A 13,759-nucleotide genomic window follows, 5' to 3' on the forward strand; every position below is an offset into this window, starting at 1 on the left:
AAACTCCATCTTGCTAACAGTCTCTCTGGTTCTCTTATTAGTCTTGAAAAACCATGCAGACATATTATGGCCTGCTTAAGGAGAGGACCAAGTGGCAGAGAACTGCAGGCAACCTCTGGCCATCACCTGGCAAGCAAATGAAGCTCTCAGATCTACAGCTGCAAGGAAAAGAATTCTGGCAACAACTACTAAAGTTTGGAAGCAGATTCTCCCCGCAGTTAAGCCTCTAGATGAGACCACACTCTGAATGTCACCTTGATTGTAGCCCTGTGAGACCCAGCACAGAGGACCCACCTGTGCTGTGTTTACCTCCTGAGCCACAGAGAATATGAGATTAATAATAAATGTATGGTGTTTTAAGCTGCTGAGTTTGTGATAATTTATTAGGCAGCACAGAAAACTATACAGACATCTTAACATATAAGGGGAAAAAAGAAAAATAGTATTGAGTTATTGGCCATGTGGGGTATTTATTAATGAAGATCAAACATCCAAAGCACAGTCTTCAATGCTCATTTCCATGACTTTAAGAGTCGGTAATTCATTGCCATGATTGTTGCCACTTCTGATGCTGGAGAACTGATCAGACCGGATGAGTGACGTGCTAAGACAACATAATTCACCTGAAGTCTCAACCCTTTCAGTATCACTATCACCTTCAATGACATTCACAGAGGTTTCCTGGTCTATTAAACGGTCTGAACTTGGACTGTTTTTGTCCCAAGTTGAAGACACAAGATCTGTTTCTTCAGTCACCGGTTGAATTAAAACCCCTTCTGAATCTTCTGAATACTTTGATTTATAAATGGGCATGAAAAAGTCACCTGGTGAAGAAACCATCTCATTCTCATCCTTTGGTGCAGACAATAACATATCCAAAGCCTTTTGGTATTGTCGACATTCCTGTTGAATATCTGTATCATTTTCAGTTTTAAATTTATTTTGTTTTGAATCCATAGCCTTTTGAAAGTCAAGTAAATTCCACATACTGACATCATTTAGCTTTACTGAATTTTCCTCAGATACGCAGCCTAAGTCTACCTTTAGGCCATGCAGCAGGTGGCGCATTTTTTCCTAGGATTGAGAAAATACCTATGTAATTATTAGAACAATGACATTAGTTAATTGTATTGAATTGAATTACTTTTGTTTGCAGGGCTGCTAATCTCAGCAGGATTAGTACCTTACACTCCCCCAATTCCCCTGAGTCCCATAAAAAAGTACAAGGGAAAAAGTTCTGGATTTGAATATATTTTTTGAGGGTATGAAAAACTTGAAAATGTCTGAATGAGAATTTTTCTAATGCAGCTCTAAAGAGAGACAAACCTCCTCCAGATGATGTTTGTTTTGTTTTATGTGCCGCTCAAACAGTCGTTCTAAAAATCTAAAGATAAACAAAAATGTTAATGTCTTAAAAACCAGAACTCAACTAGTATATAAAATAGCCACATAACACCCAAACTATTAAAGGCTGAAAAACATTTTTCTGATTAATCTTTCTGTCTCTAAAGCTGAAGACTAATCATTTCCTGTTCAGTTAAGTCCTCCAACCTAGAAGCTAGTGTGACACTTCAACTATGAGTTTGCTTCAAGTTATATAATGGATACCAACATTTCTGGAAGACTGTATACTACTTATATTTCTGTAGATGAAATATTTTAAGTGAGGTACAACAATTCTTACACACACCCCAAAGCTCTCTTTCTTACCATACACAAACACCAAAACCCCTTCTTGCCTTCTCTTCCTCCCTCCCTCCCTCTCTTTCTCACATGCTCACATGTACACATGCTCAAATCCAAAACTTAAAAAGAAAATTCTCTTACAGGTATTTTATAATGCTTCCTAAATTATCCTTGAAAAATTCCACTGATGATAAACCCACATAATAACCTAAACATTACCACTTATTAAGTACCAGTAAGCTGAACATATTTGTGCTACACACATAATAATCATTATACCAAGGTATTGTAAAAGCACTTTAGAGATGAGAAAAGCACATCTCTAAGATAATAATTTCCTCTCTCCCAATATCACAAGTGACTCAGAGAATTTAACCCAGATGTAACTGGCTCCAGACAACTTCTTCTTCTTATTATAACATGATTGTTTATCCCATTAATCTATCAACAGATTTGAAAAACAGATGGCTTGTAATCAGTTAAGTTATAAGCCAACCTTGGGGAGTTAGTAGTTCTGAATTATTTAATAATTTTTAAAAGTACAAGAAGTCTGTATTCTATTTTATACAGCTACTATTAACATTTTGGAATATTCATATTTATTCCTAAGTATTTTTCTATGCATATCTATTTTTTCCCCAAACTGGAAATAAACAATAAAAACTGTTTGGGTACCTTTATTTTTTTCTGATCAACTATATATGTCATGAACACCTTTCTGTATCAAGAAATGTACTTCTATAGCTTCTTTTTTGTGGTGCTGGGGATGGAATCCAGGAGCTCATGCAGGCCACGTACGTGTTTATCACTGAGCTCCACCCCCAGCCCTACAATATTATTTTAAATGTGGAACAGAGCTTACACTCACAAATATTCTATAATGTGTTCAAGCAAACCTTATTATTCAATGTTTAGGCTGATTCTACTCCTTTGGTGCTATAATTAAAAATCTTGTAATAGATAAGTCTTATAATCCTAAGAGAAAATGCAAAAATTTAAGAATACATATGATTTTGTATGCAAATGTTTTTGTGGTTAATAAACTAAAATTTTACTTTCTTCACCATTTAAAAAATAGTTATTTTAAAATTATTATTATTATTATTTTTTGAGACAGGGTCTTGCTATGAGGCCCAGACTAGTTTCAAACTCATCATCCTCTTCCCTCTGCCTCTCAAGTCCTGGGATTATAGCTGTGTACCACCATGCCCAGCATAAAAAATATTTTTATTACCATATTATTTTATACTGGGGATACACTGTGACATTTACAAAAGTGCTTGCATTATATCTTAGTCAAACTCACTCCCTCCATCATTCTCCTTTATCCCCTTCTTAGAATAACTTCAACAGGTTTCATGTTTCCATTTTCATACATGAATATATAATATTTTACCCAGCTTCTAACCATTTTTAAATGTTCAGTTCAGTAAGTGTTAAATGTATTCACATTGTTGGGAAACATCTCTTAAAACCTTTTTAGTCTTGTAAATTTGAAACTCTATACCCATTATGCAAATGTTTTAAACCATCTTTTTAAAAATGAAAGCTATAAACACTATTATTGCCAAAAAACTTAGATCTTTTCAACAAATATATGTGCATATATATGTTTATATATATGGGGTTTAAACTCAGGACTTTGCACTTGCAAAATAGGTGCTCTACCACTTGAACCACACCTCCAGTCCATTTTGCTCTGGTCATTTTGGAGATCAGGTCTCTCAAACTATTTTCCCAGGCTGGCCTTGAACCCGAATCCTCCCAATCTCAACCTTCCAATCAGCTAGGATTACATGCTTGAGCCACTGGCACCTGGCCCATCAATATATTTTTTATGCCACTAATGAAAATGTCCACCTTAATTAAAAAAAAACTTGCAAAAATCTGAAACTAGATCCATGTATATCACCCTATACCAATATTAACTCAAAATGGATCAAGGACTTTAATATCAGACCCCAAACTCTAAAGTTGGTACAGGAAAGAGTAGGAAATACTCTGGAATTAATAGGTATAGGCAAGAACTTTCTCAATGGAACCCCAGCAGCACAGCAACTAAGACATAGCATAGATAAATGGGACTTCATAAAACTAAAAAGCTTCTGCTCAACAAAAGAAATGGTCTCTAAACTGAAGAGAAAAAAAGAGTGGGAGAAAATATTTGTAAGCTACACATCAGACAAAGGACTGATATAACCAGAATATATAGGGAACTTAAAAAACTAAATTCTCCCAAAATTAATGAACCAATAAAGAAATGGGCAAGTGAACTAACAGAACCTTCTCAAAAGAAGAAATTCAAATGGCTAAAAACATAGGAAAAAATGCTCACCATCTCTAGCAATAAAGGAAATGCAAATTAAAACCACACTAAGATTCCACCTCACCCCTGTTAGAATAGCCATCATTAACAAAACCACTAACAACAGGTGTTGGCAAGGATGCAGGGAAGAAGGAACCCTCTTACACTGCTGGTGGGAACGTAAACTAGTACAACCACTCTGGAAAAAAATCTGGAGGCTACTTAAAAAGCTAAACATTGATTTACCATATGATCCAGCAATACCACTCTTGGGGATATACCCAAAAGAATGTGACACAGGTTACTCCAGAGGCACCTACACACCCATGTTTATTGCAGCACTATTCACAATAGTCAAGTTATGGAAACCGCCAAGATGCCCCACTACTGACGAATGGATCAAGAAAATGTGGTATTTATACACAATGGAATTTTATGCAGCCATGAAGAAGAATGAAATGTTATCATTCGCTGGTAAATGGATGGAATTGGGAACATCATTCTGAGTGAGGTTAGCCTGGCCCAAAAGACCAAAAATCGTATGTTCTCCCTCATATGCAGACATTAGATCAAGGGCAAACACAACAAGGAGATTGGACTTTGATCATATGATAAAGCGAGAGCACACAAGGGAGGTATGAGGATAGCTAAGACACTTAAAAAACTAGATAGCATTAGTTGCCCTCAATGCAGAGAAACTAAAGCAGAGACTTTAAAGCAACTGAGGCCAATAGGAGAAGGGGACCAGGAACTAGAGAAAAGGTTAGTTGGAGAAGAATTAACTTAGAAGGTAACACACATGCACAGGAAATCAATGGGAGTCAACTCCCTGTATAGCTATCCTTATCTCAACCAGCAAAAACCCTTGTGCCTTCCTATTATTGCTTATACTCTCTCTTCAACAAAATTAGAGATAAGGGCAAGATAGTTTCTGCTGGGTAGCGAGGGGTAAGGGGGGGTAAGGAGGGAGTTGGGGGGTGGCAAGGGAGGGGGCGGGGGAAGGGGGGAGAAATGACCCAAATGTTGTATGCATATATGAATAAAATAAAAATTAAAAAAAAAAACTTGAGGTGGGGATAGAAATAATTCACTGGACATGTCTGCACTTGCACACTGTTACAACTGAGAAAGCATATAGAATACAGAGTGGGGTCCTCTGCTATACAACATGAAGTAGAATCCAGTGTCCAATCAATTTTAGATACAGAAATGTACAAGCTAGCCCAAGCACACACAATTTCTTTAAGATGTGCAATATCTAATCTGGTTTTGTAAATTTTCCATTTCATTTATAGTATGCAAACTTGGGTTTTAATTTGTCCTTATTTACCTGAGCTAAAACATTAACAGGTGGAATAAAGATGCTTGTTTTAGCTGGGTGTCCGTGGTCTGGGGCCAGCCTTGCTAAAAAAATTTTGCAAGACCTCATCTCAACCAATAGCTGAGCACACCTTTTGGCAGGAGGCTGAGATCAGAAGGACTACAAAAGTTTGCCAGAACCCTCATCTCAATGGAAAAAAGCGGGGTGTGGTGGTACATACCTGGGAAGCATGAACTATGAGGATCATGGTCCATTCTGGCCTCAGCAAAAAGCGAGACCCTATCTTCAAAATAACCAGAGCAAAAAGGGCTGGAAGTGTGTCTCAAGCAGTAGAGCACCTGCCTAGCAAGTGTGAAGCCCTGAGTTCAAACTCCTGTACTGCAAAATCTAAAAGGTTTGCTTTTGATTCTCATAATGTTTTACTAAACAGCTGTGCCAACAGGAAGCAAACTCTCAATTTATTCTACCCGTTTGTTATAACTAAGGTACAATAACAACCAAATAAAATCTCTTCTATAAGTTCTTAAAATGTGAACTTGCTCTGGAGTATGAATTAAACATTCTTTATAACTTGCTATCAATTGTAAGAATATGATCTCAAAAAGGCAATATAACTTTTCACTTACTAATATGTAGAAGTAGTTTTAAAAATTAACTATATATGAGGGCTAGAGGCATGGCTCAAGTGGCAGAGTGCCTATCTAGCAAGTGCAAAGTCCTCAAAGTTCAAATTCCAGTACCACTGCCCCCAAATTAACACTAGATGAAAAACATTTAATGTATACTTCAATTTCCAAAAAAAATTTAAAACTCTAACCTGTTGGAAAATAAACCAAGTTTCAAAATTTCATCTGTTACATCTTCAATGAAATTCAGATACAACAGTTCTTCTTCACTGTGAAGGCAAGGCAACACCGAGCATCAAAACTGTTACTTATTTATTCTGAAAACTGTAGGAAATGAGTACCTAATCATAAATACCCATCTCCACCATTATAAATGTACTTCTATTAATTATTGTCATTCAGGGGAATAATACAAAACAAGTATATGCCTATTTTCTCAAATATAATTACTAAAAGTGAGAAGTTATCACTTGGTGGTGTAAAATTTCATAGCCTTCTGCAACATCTGTAGCAATAAAAATCATAATTAAATAAAACAACAAAGAAAGCAACCAAGGGCAAGAGGATGAGCAAATGCCATACCGTGGAGCTAGAGCCCTGGCCCAGCATTTTGTATTTGCTCTGGCTCCTTGTCTGGCAGCAGAAGCATGAGCCTTCTGCACAGCACCCGTGGGAGGGTAAGAGCACCCATGCAGGGAAGCAGAAGCTTTAATTATGAGGTCCTCCTCTATTCTAAGGATGGTATCTTATATTAAGGTTGGGAAATTAACTGAGAAGAAAATTTTCCTTCTTTTCCTTCAAAATGTAGAGGGGAAAAAGTTCTAATAGGAAAATTTGTAAACAAATATATAGTGGTAATTTTTAATTACTTGGACACATTTCTTTATTATACTACCTTATAACTACATTTAAGTAGCTATTACAAGAAAATTAGAGTATTATTACAAATTTGACTTCAGGTGAAATCAGTGAATTAATAGAAAATGTAAATAGCAGGGCAGGTAACCACTCAATTACTGAGTAAGCAAATATAAGAGGAAGAACTAATAAGCGAAGATAATAGATTAAAATATTAAGACAGTCACATTTTAAAACTGATTCACAAGGACTTGCTTAGAAGCAGCCAAGTTTGGGAATTAATGAAACCCCTAAAATAGATTATTTTCCTGAAAAAAATGTAACTTAACCAAAGCAACATTAAAACCTACAATTATAATACCTGCAAAGAACAGACAAACCTCTGGAAAGAGTGTCTTAAGCTGCTAAAATTTGCTTTTCTCTTGATTATTTTAACTCACAACATTAAATGAGAATTATAGGTAGTAATTATTCAAAATAGTAGGTATTAGTAACTTAGGGACAGATGTCTATTGAAGATAAAAATGACTGATAATCCAGAAAATTTTTGTCATTTTCTCCAATTTAGCATGAATTACACAAATGACACTCCAAAGCTGGTTATAAGAGAGATTAGTGTTCAGTCTCAAAGTATTTTATAATGGTTTCTATGATTCTTAATTCTGATTCCCAATAAAGTAAAATGAAGAGGTTAAAACAATCTTACTCAGAGTAGATTTTATTGTCTGAAGGAAGCTGCACGGAATACTGACACATTGTCCTAGAAGAAGAAAGTTAAAATGTTTTAGCAAAACAATGGTTGACACACAGTAAGCATTCAATAATATTATACATTAGTAATGATATGCTCTAGAGAATTTTAAGCACTTTTATATCCACAATGTCATTTAATTTCCTGAACAATCCAGTTGGGTGTGTTGGCTAAGTATTATTTTCCAATTTACTTAGGAATTCACCAAGAGTCAGACAGGCTAAGTGACTTGCTAAGGTTAATGTTGGTAAGTAGCAAGGATGGGTTTTAAAATTGGTCTTCTAGTCATAAACTCACAACCCTTTTAAAACTATGCTATGGCCCTTCCCTAGGATAAAAAAATGACAATTTGATTAAGGTTAATATACAGATAATGTTGAAAACATATTTTCCTAGGGAAATTCTTGTAAAGCTACTCATTCTGATAAATTTTGTCACTGTTTAGTTGTACTATTATTAGTTAATTCCAAGGTTTTAATTCAGGTGTATCCAGTGGTAATTTTTACTTCTTTTAGTTAGAAACTACTAGAAGAGACATTCCTTTCTTTGGGTCAGCCTTTATATTCAGTGCAAACTGGTTCAAGAGCAGCTTATATAATATTAAGTTATATGTCCATGAATTCAAGCTTACAATCAATTCACTGTGGCCTTAGGAGGTGAGATCTCCCTGGAAAAAGCCTGAGGGAGAAGCTGAATCCTGGGAAGACTGTACTCTCCTTTGTTCTGTTACACAACACCTCATTCTTGCCTTTTGAGAACACTATCCCCTTTATCTCATATCCAATCTCTGACACTGGAAATGCATTGATAGCTACAATTATCAAAGGCATCTAGCACCTGCTAATCTATCATTTTTTCTTTAGGTATAATATTCCACAATTACTAAACATGATGAAAATTTATTTTTCATGCTGGGGATTAAACTCAGGGCCTTGTGCTGATAAGCAAGTTTTTAAGAGTGCCTCTAAGCAGTGACAGACCAAGCACTAGCTTATGGGGAAAATCACAGATGATGACTCCTCAAATGGTAAAGTTCTTCACTCCTATTGGTTGCCATGTAAACTGGTTGGCATTGTTGCCAGAAGACTTGCCTTGGGAAAAATCCTTCTTAATCTGAGTAGTGATGATAAATAGTGCCAACTCCTGTCTCTTTTGCCTTTATTAATATATTAGCAAAATTAATTCATTTGAAACCTTTATTGAAAACTTAACTTTGTAAGATTTTTTTCAATAAAACACTGTTGCTAGGTTGTGTAACACTAAAATAAGGCTGATGCTGTAATACTATATGTCTATTATATAGGAAAGCAATTACAGATGGTTGAAATTATTCTTCCTATAAACTGTTCACCTTTCTGGGGAATGTTGCAGAGTACCATCTTTGATCTTGTCCCATGTTAGGTTGTGCCCTTGTAAAGGTAAAGGTATTATTTTTTCTTCGGTACCACATGTCATATAGTTAGATGCCTGGGAATGTAACAAAAATAATAAGTATTTTTCTTCAAATATATATTATATAAGCAAAACATCAAATTTCAAGGAAAATGAAGAAATCCAGAACATAACAGTGACCGATACATAACGAAAGTTTTAGAATAATTTTTCTATCCAATCAGCACCTTTTTCTTTTTTCTCTCCTCTTCTCACCCCATCTATTCTCCCCTCCCCTCCTCTCTTCTTTTTCTTTCCTCCCTTCCTCTTTCTCTCTCTCTCCCTCCCTTCCTTCCTTTTTTTTGTGGCAGGGTCTTGCCATACAACCCAGGCTCAATTCAAAATCAGGGTAATTCTACTTCAGCCCAACTGCTGGAATTACAGGATGAGACACCCTGGCCAGCTCTTTAACTTATTTAAAGTAAGATAAAATGACTTATCTCTTGTATTTTAACAAGCAACACTTTAATGAACACTTTAATTAAGAAATTACCACAAATAAACACACAAAAAGAAAATGAAGCAAATCTGTAACTTTTCAGTAAAGCTGAGGAAAAAAACTACAGTATTAAAGTATCTAATTAAAATGCCAGTGTGTCAGAACATGCATAACCAGTGGCAGCCCTGGCAGTATGAACAACACTAACAAACAAAAACAATGGCAGCTTACTTCTACAGAACCCTTCCTGTGTTACAAACACTGCCGAGCATCTTACTTGCATTGTTGGATTTAATCTCTACAAGGGTAATTTATATACCACGGTTTACAGTTTTAAAAGTGTGGTTACATTGTAGATTGATTTCAGTTAATGTTCTTTTAGCCTCAAGTCAACTGATGGTATCACTGATTATGGAATATGGGGACCCACTGTTTTCTTGGAGGGTTGTAGGTGAGCGTTTGGAGCCCACTGTAATAAAGATGGGCTTCTGCTTTAGTTTATTTCATCATCTATAGAGCCAATTCATCATAAAACCCAAGCTAGTAATAGCCATCATTTAACAAGTGCGTACCAAGCTAGGAACTTTACCTACATTTTTTACTCCTCTCAAAGATTCTGCAGGTTAATTACAGTTTTTCTAGATGAGAACTCTCAGCTCTCTGAGGGTAGGTGTCTTGTCCTTGAGGTTTAAGTGGCAGGGCCCTATGTCAAACAGTTATTAATGGCTGAAATGGGACCTATCACTTTCTGTCCATTTTCAGAAGAGAAGAGGGAAGTTGGGTGTGATTGTATTTTACTCTTGTATCCCTGAATCTTTGATATTTTACTAGACAAATTATTTTTACAAACAATAAATTTAAGTTAGGACACAAGTACATGATTGATACCCCCAAAATAAAAATAAATCAGTTTGTCTCAAAATCATATTTAAAGCAATGACTTTTAAAAAGAATTTATTGCTAATTATTCAAAATACAAATACTATAATAATGAAATTTAAGGTCTAGAAAAGGTAAAGAGGAACAAAAGAAAATGGTTTCATCAATTCTAAAATGTATGATTTCCAATAGTATAAATAGTGGCAATTCTTCAAAAAAAAAATACAGGTATAAAATCAGTAAACTTTGTTGGTACTTTTAGTAATCCAAGTCTGTGTGTTTTTGAAAACAATATTTAATGTATTTTATTCCATCTATCCAGATAGACGACTCTCTAGATGCTAACAAGTGATTTCCCAGGATCCATCTGGCATCTGTGAAATGTTATAACCATTTCACAGTCCATATAACTACAAATATTCTTTATAGGTTAAAGCACATGTAAGTCAAGGGTGGCAGCACCAAAATGTTTCATATATACTACCTGCTTTGTGTTCACTTCTGAATCTGTCAAGTTCTTTGTCTCAGCTGTCCAAACATCAGAATTAAAGCTGTAATATTTTTAAAAAATGACTGTTACTTCTTCAAAATATAAACACCATAAATAACAAGCTTTACTATATAAAAAAGAAACACGAGAGAATGAGATCTACCTATATATTCTTGTAAATTGTGTAATTTCTAATTAGATAATCAAAAAATACATATGGTTGAGATTCTATATGCTTCTTTTTCCTTTTTTATTTTTGAATAGCACTAGAGTCCAGTTAAATAAACATGTGAATGTGATTATTATTATTTATTTATTTATTTCTTTTTCAGTACTAGGTTTGAGCTTGGGGCTTCTAGCTTGCTAGGCAGGTACTCTACTGCCTGAGCCATGCCTCCAGCCCCTTTTGCTCTGTTAATATTGGGGCCTGGATCCTCCCAATCTCAGCCTTCTCTGTAGCTTGGGATGACATGTGCATGCCACTGCAACCCAACCAGCTACAGGTTGAGATGGGGTCTCATGAATTTTTTGTCAGGGCTGACCTCAACCCATGAGCCTCCTGATTTCAGCTTCCCAAGTAACTAGTATTACAGTATTACAGGTGTGACCCACTGGTGCCCTGCAGGCACTGGGGCTTGAACTCAGGGCTTTACATTTGCTAGACAAGACCTTTACCACTTGAAATATACCTCCAGCCCAGAACTATTATCTTTATAACATTCATAAATATAATCATAAAAGGATATGACATACTTGATTTTCTCTTTTCTGTCCCACTTGGTAAAGTTCTATTGCAGATCCAATTTCTTAATTTTTTAAATTAAATATATGTGGATTCATCTAATATAGAAGTACCTCTAATCTATACCCAAATGATAGTAGTCTAATAGTTTTTTACTTTCTAAAATAATTAAAACCCATACCAGATAAATCATTTGTGTAACATTGATCTGTTTGTTTCTGTAATCATTGGGCAAACTTCAAGGAATATCATGTCGTAAACACTATTGGATATGAAAACATTATTGAGGCAAATTACATTTAATTTCTAGACAATAGTCTAAATTATTCCTGGGCAGTTGTTGCTATGCAAATAAATATCTACAGGGAAGGGAGCACAAAATTAGTTGGCCAAAAGGTTGGTTTTTCAAATACATAATTCCATAATGAATTCCACTATGAATTCCAGTATGAACTGATATGGATATTTACACAAATGCTGTCTGATGTCATATTTTAAGAATTCCCTTGAAAGTATAATACTTAAAAATGTACAACAGTTCTAGAACTATGTTTGAAACAATAGATTATGTAACATTCGTATTCATAAGGAACTCGATAAGCCGAACAGCTTTTTCAACAATCACTGAGTTCTGGCGATACATGGAAAAGGAAAAGTTGTAAAGTACACACTAGAAAGCAAGGAGTGTAGCTTACTTAATTTATTTTCATTTAACTTCCTGACCTTACGATTGGTTGCTGTCCTGCCATACCTGCTTAATTCAGTCTGAGTTTCAGCTTCTATCCGTTGATCTGTAAAATTCTTTTTTCTTTTGGCAGGTGTATAATATCGGTACTGTGATAGGAAAGATTTTGCTTCTGTTTTTAAAGTGCGTGGAGTGAATGGCAAGTGTTTGTTAGAAAAGAGGTCAGAATGCTTTTCCAAAAGATCCCCACTGGGTGCTTTTGAAATGACTAACTGGAAGCGATGAGAATTTGGGAACATACTCCTAGGCCTTCTGCCATACATGGTTCCAGAGCACGTTTTCGCAGGGCGGGAGGTGGTGTAATCCATGCTGGATGGAGAGAAGCTGGTGTTCTCAGTGCTGTTCAGGAGGGCTTTATCCGATTTAGGAAGACTGAGGGGTCTCTCTGAAGAAGGTACTAGCGACTTCTCAAAGGATGGAAATCCATTCATTTCTATTAACACATCCTGGTCTTGCGGTTCCCCTGAGGGCTAAGAATATTTGGTTTAATGTTATCAATTGTATTAGAAATTCATCTAATTGGGGATCTCTGGATTAATTTACATGTATAACTCATTTAATCTTTGCACTAATTTCTGAGTGGTAGTACACTTATTACTTTTACTGTGTGTGCACAGTCCTGGGGGTTGAACCCAGGGTCTTGTGCATGCCAGACAACTGTTCTACCAACTGAGCTATATTCTTAGCCCTACCCTTATTTATTTATTTACTGCAGTTACTAAAGTTTGAACTCAGGACCATGAGCTTGCTAGGCAGGTGCTCTACCACTTGACCCGTACCCAGCCCTTTTTACTTATTTTTCGAGTAGGGTACTGCTCTTATGCCTGGCTGGCTTAGACCACAATCCTTTTATTTTATGCTAGGGTGACAGGTGTGTACCACCACATCCAGCTATTGGTTGAGATGGGATCATGTGAAATTTTTGCCTAGGCTGGCCTTGAACTATCTCAGCCTCCCAAGTAGCTGAGGTACAGGGTTCTCACAGATTCAAACTGAGGCTGAGCCTATACTCTTCTATACTCATCATATTGTCTGTTTTAAAAACTCATTTAAAACTTGTGTAATTTTAGATTTTTTGCAGCACAAGGAATCTTAAACTGTTTTAAACCTCTTTCCTGGTAAAGAATAGGTAGCCAATCTAAGTACTGATTTACTTAAGTAAAGAAACTGCAAATTATTGGGTATTATGACTACTTCCTAAAATAGATCAATTTACCCATTTCCTTTTCAAGCCTTCTACCTTTTCCCAAATACACAGCAAAATTACTCAAAGCAAGTACATATTTTGGCATTCAGTTTTGAGTCCCTAGGGTACTATTTGGTAAATGTCTTTGGTACCTTAGTCTTAGAAGTCTTCCCAAACTAGGCTCATACTATAGCTTATTAATCCAAAGAGTCTGGCTTGGAAAGAAATTTCTAAGTACAATCTGAAAGAAAATCCTACAGGGCTATTAACAATTACAGGAATTATTTATACTTAAAAGTA

General features: G+C 35.7%; 1 protein-coding gene across 3 annotated transcripts in view; it reads right to left on the reverse strand.

Moving 5' to 3' along the window:
• Positions 1-206: 206 nt before the first annotated feature.
• Positions 207-13,759, reverse strand: part of Spata7 (spermatogenesis associated 7) — a 42,343-nt gene continuing 28,790 nt past the window's right edge. The window contains exons 3-9 of one of the 3 annotated variants that reach the window (XM_074067380.1): positions 12,280-12,743; positions 10,781-10,847; positions 8,899-9,014; positions 7,503-7,556; positions 6,130-6,207; positions 1,327-1,384; positions 207-1,074 (exon numbers count right to left, since the gene is read on the reverse strand). In XM_074067380.1, coding sequence (XP_073923481.1) covers positions 484-1,074; positions 1,327-1,384; positions 6,130-6,207; positions 7,503-7,556; positions 8,899-9,014; positions 10,781-10,847; positions 12,280-12,743 — 1,428 coding nt within the window. In that variant the 3' untranslated portion in view covers positions 207-483. The remainder of the gene's footprint in view (positions 1,075-1,326; positions 1,385-6,129; positions 6,208-7,502; positions 7,557-8,898; positions 9,015-10,780; positions 10,848-12,279; positions 12,744-13,759) is intronic. The other 2 variants (XM_074067379.1, XM_074067378.1) reach the window with 2 other exon arrangements.

Source organism: Castor canadensis, chromosome 3, assembly GCF_047511655.1.
Source record: "Castor canadensis chromosome 3, mCasCan1.hap1v2, whole genome shotgun sequence".
NCBI lineage: Eukaryota > Metazoa > Chordata > Mammalia > Rodentia > Castoridae > Castor > Castor canadensis.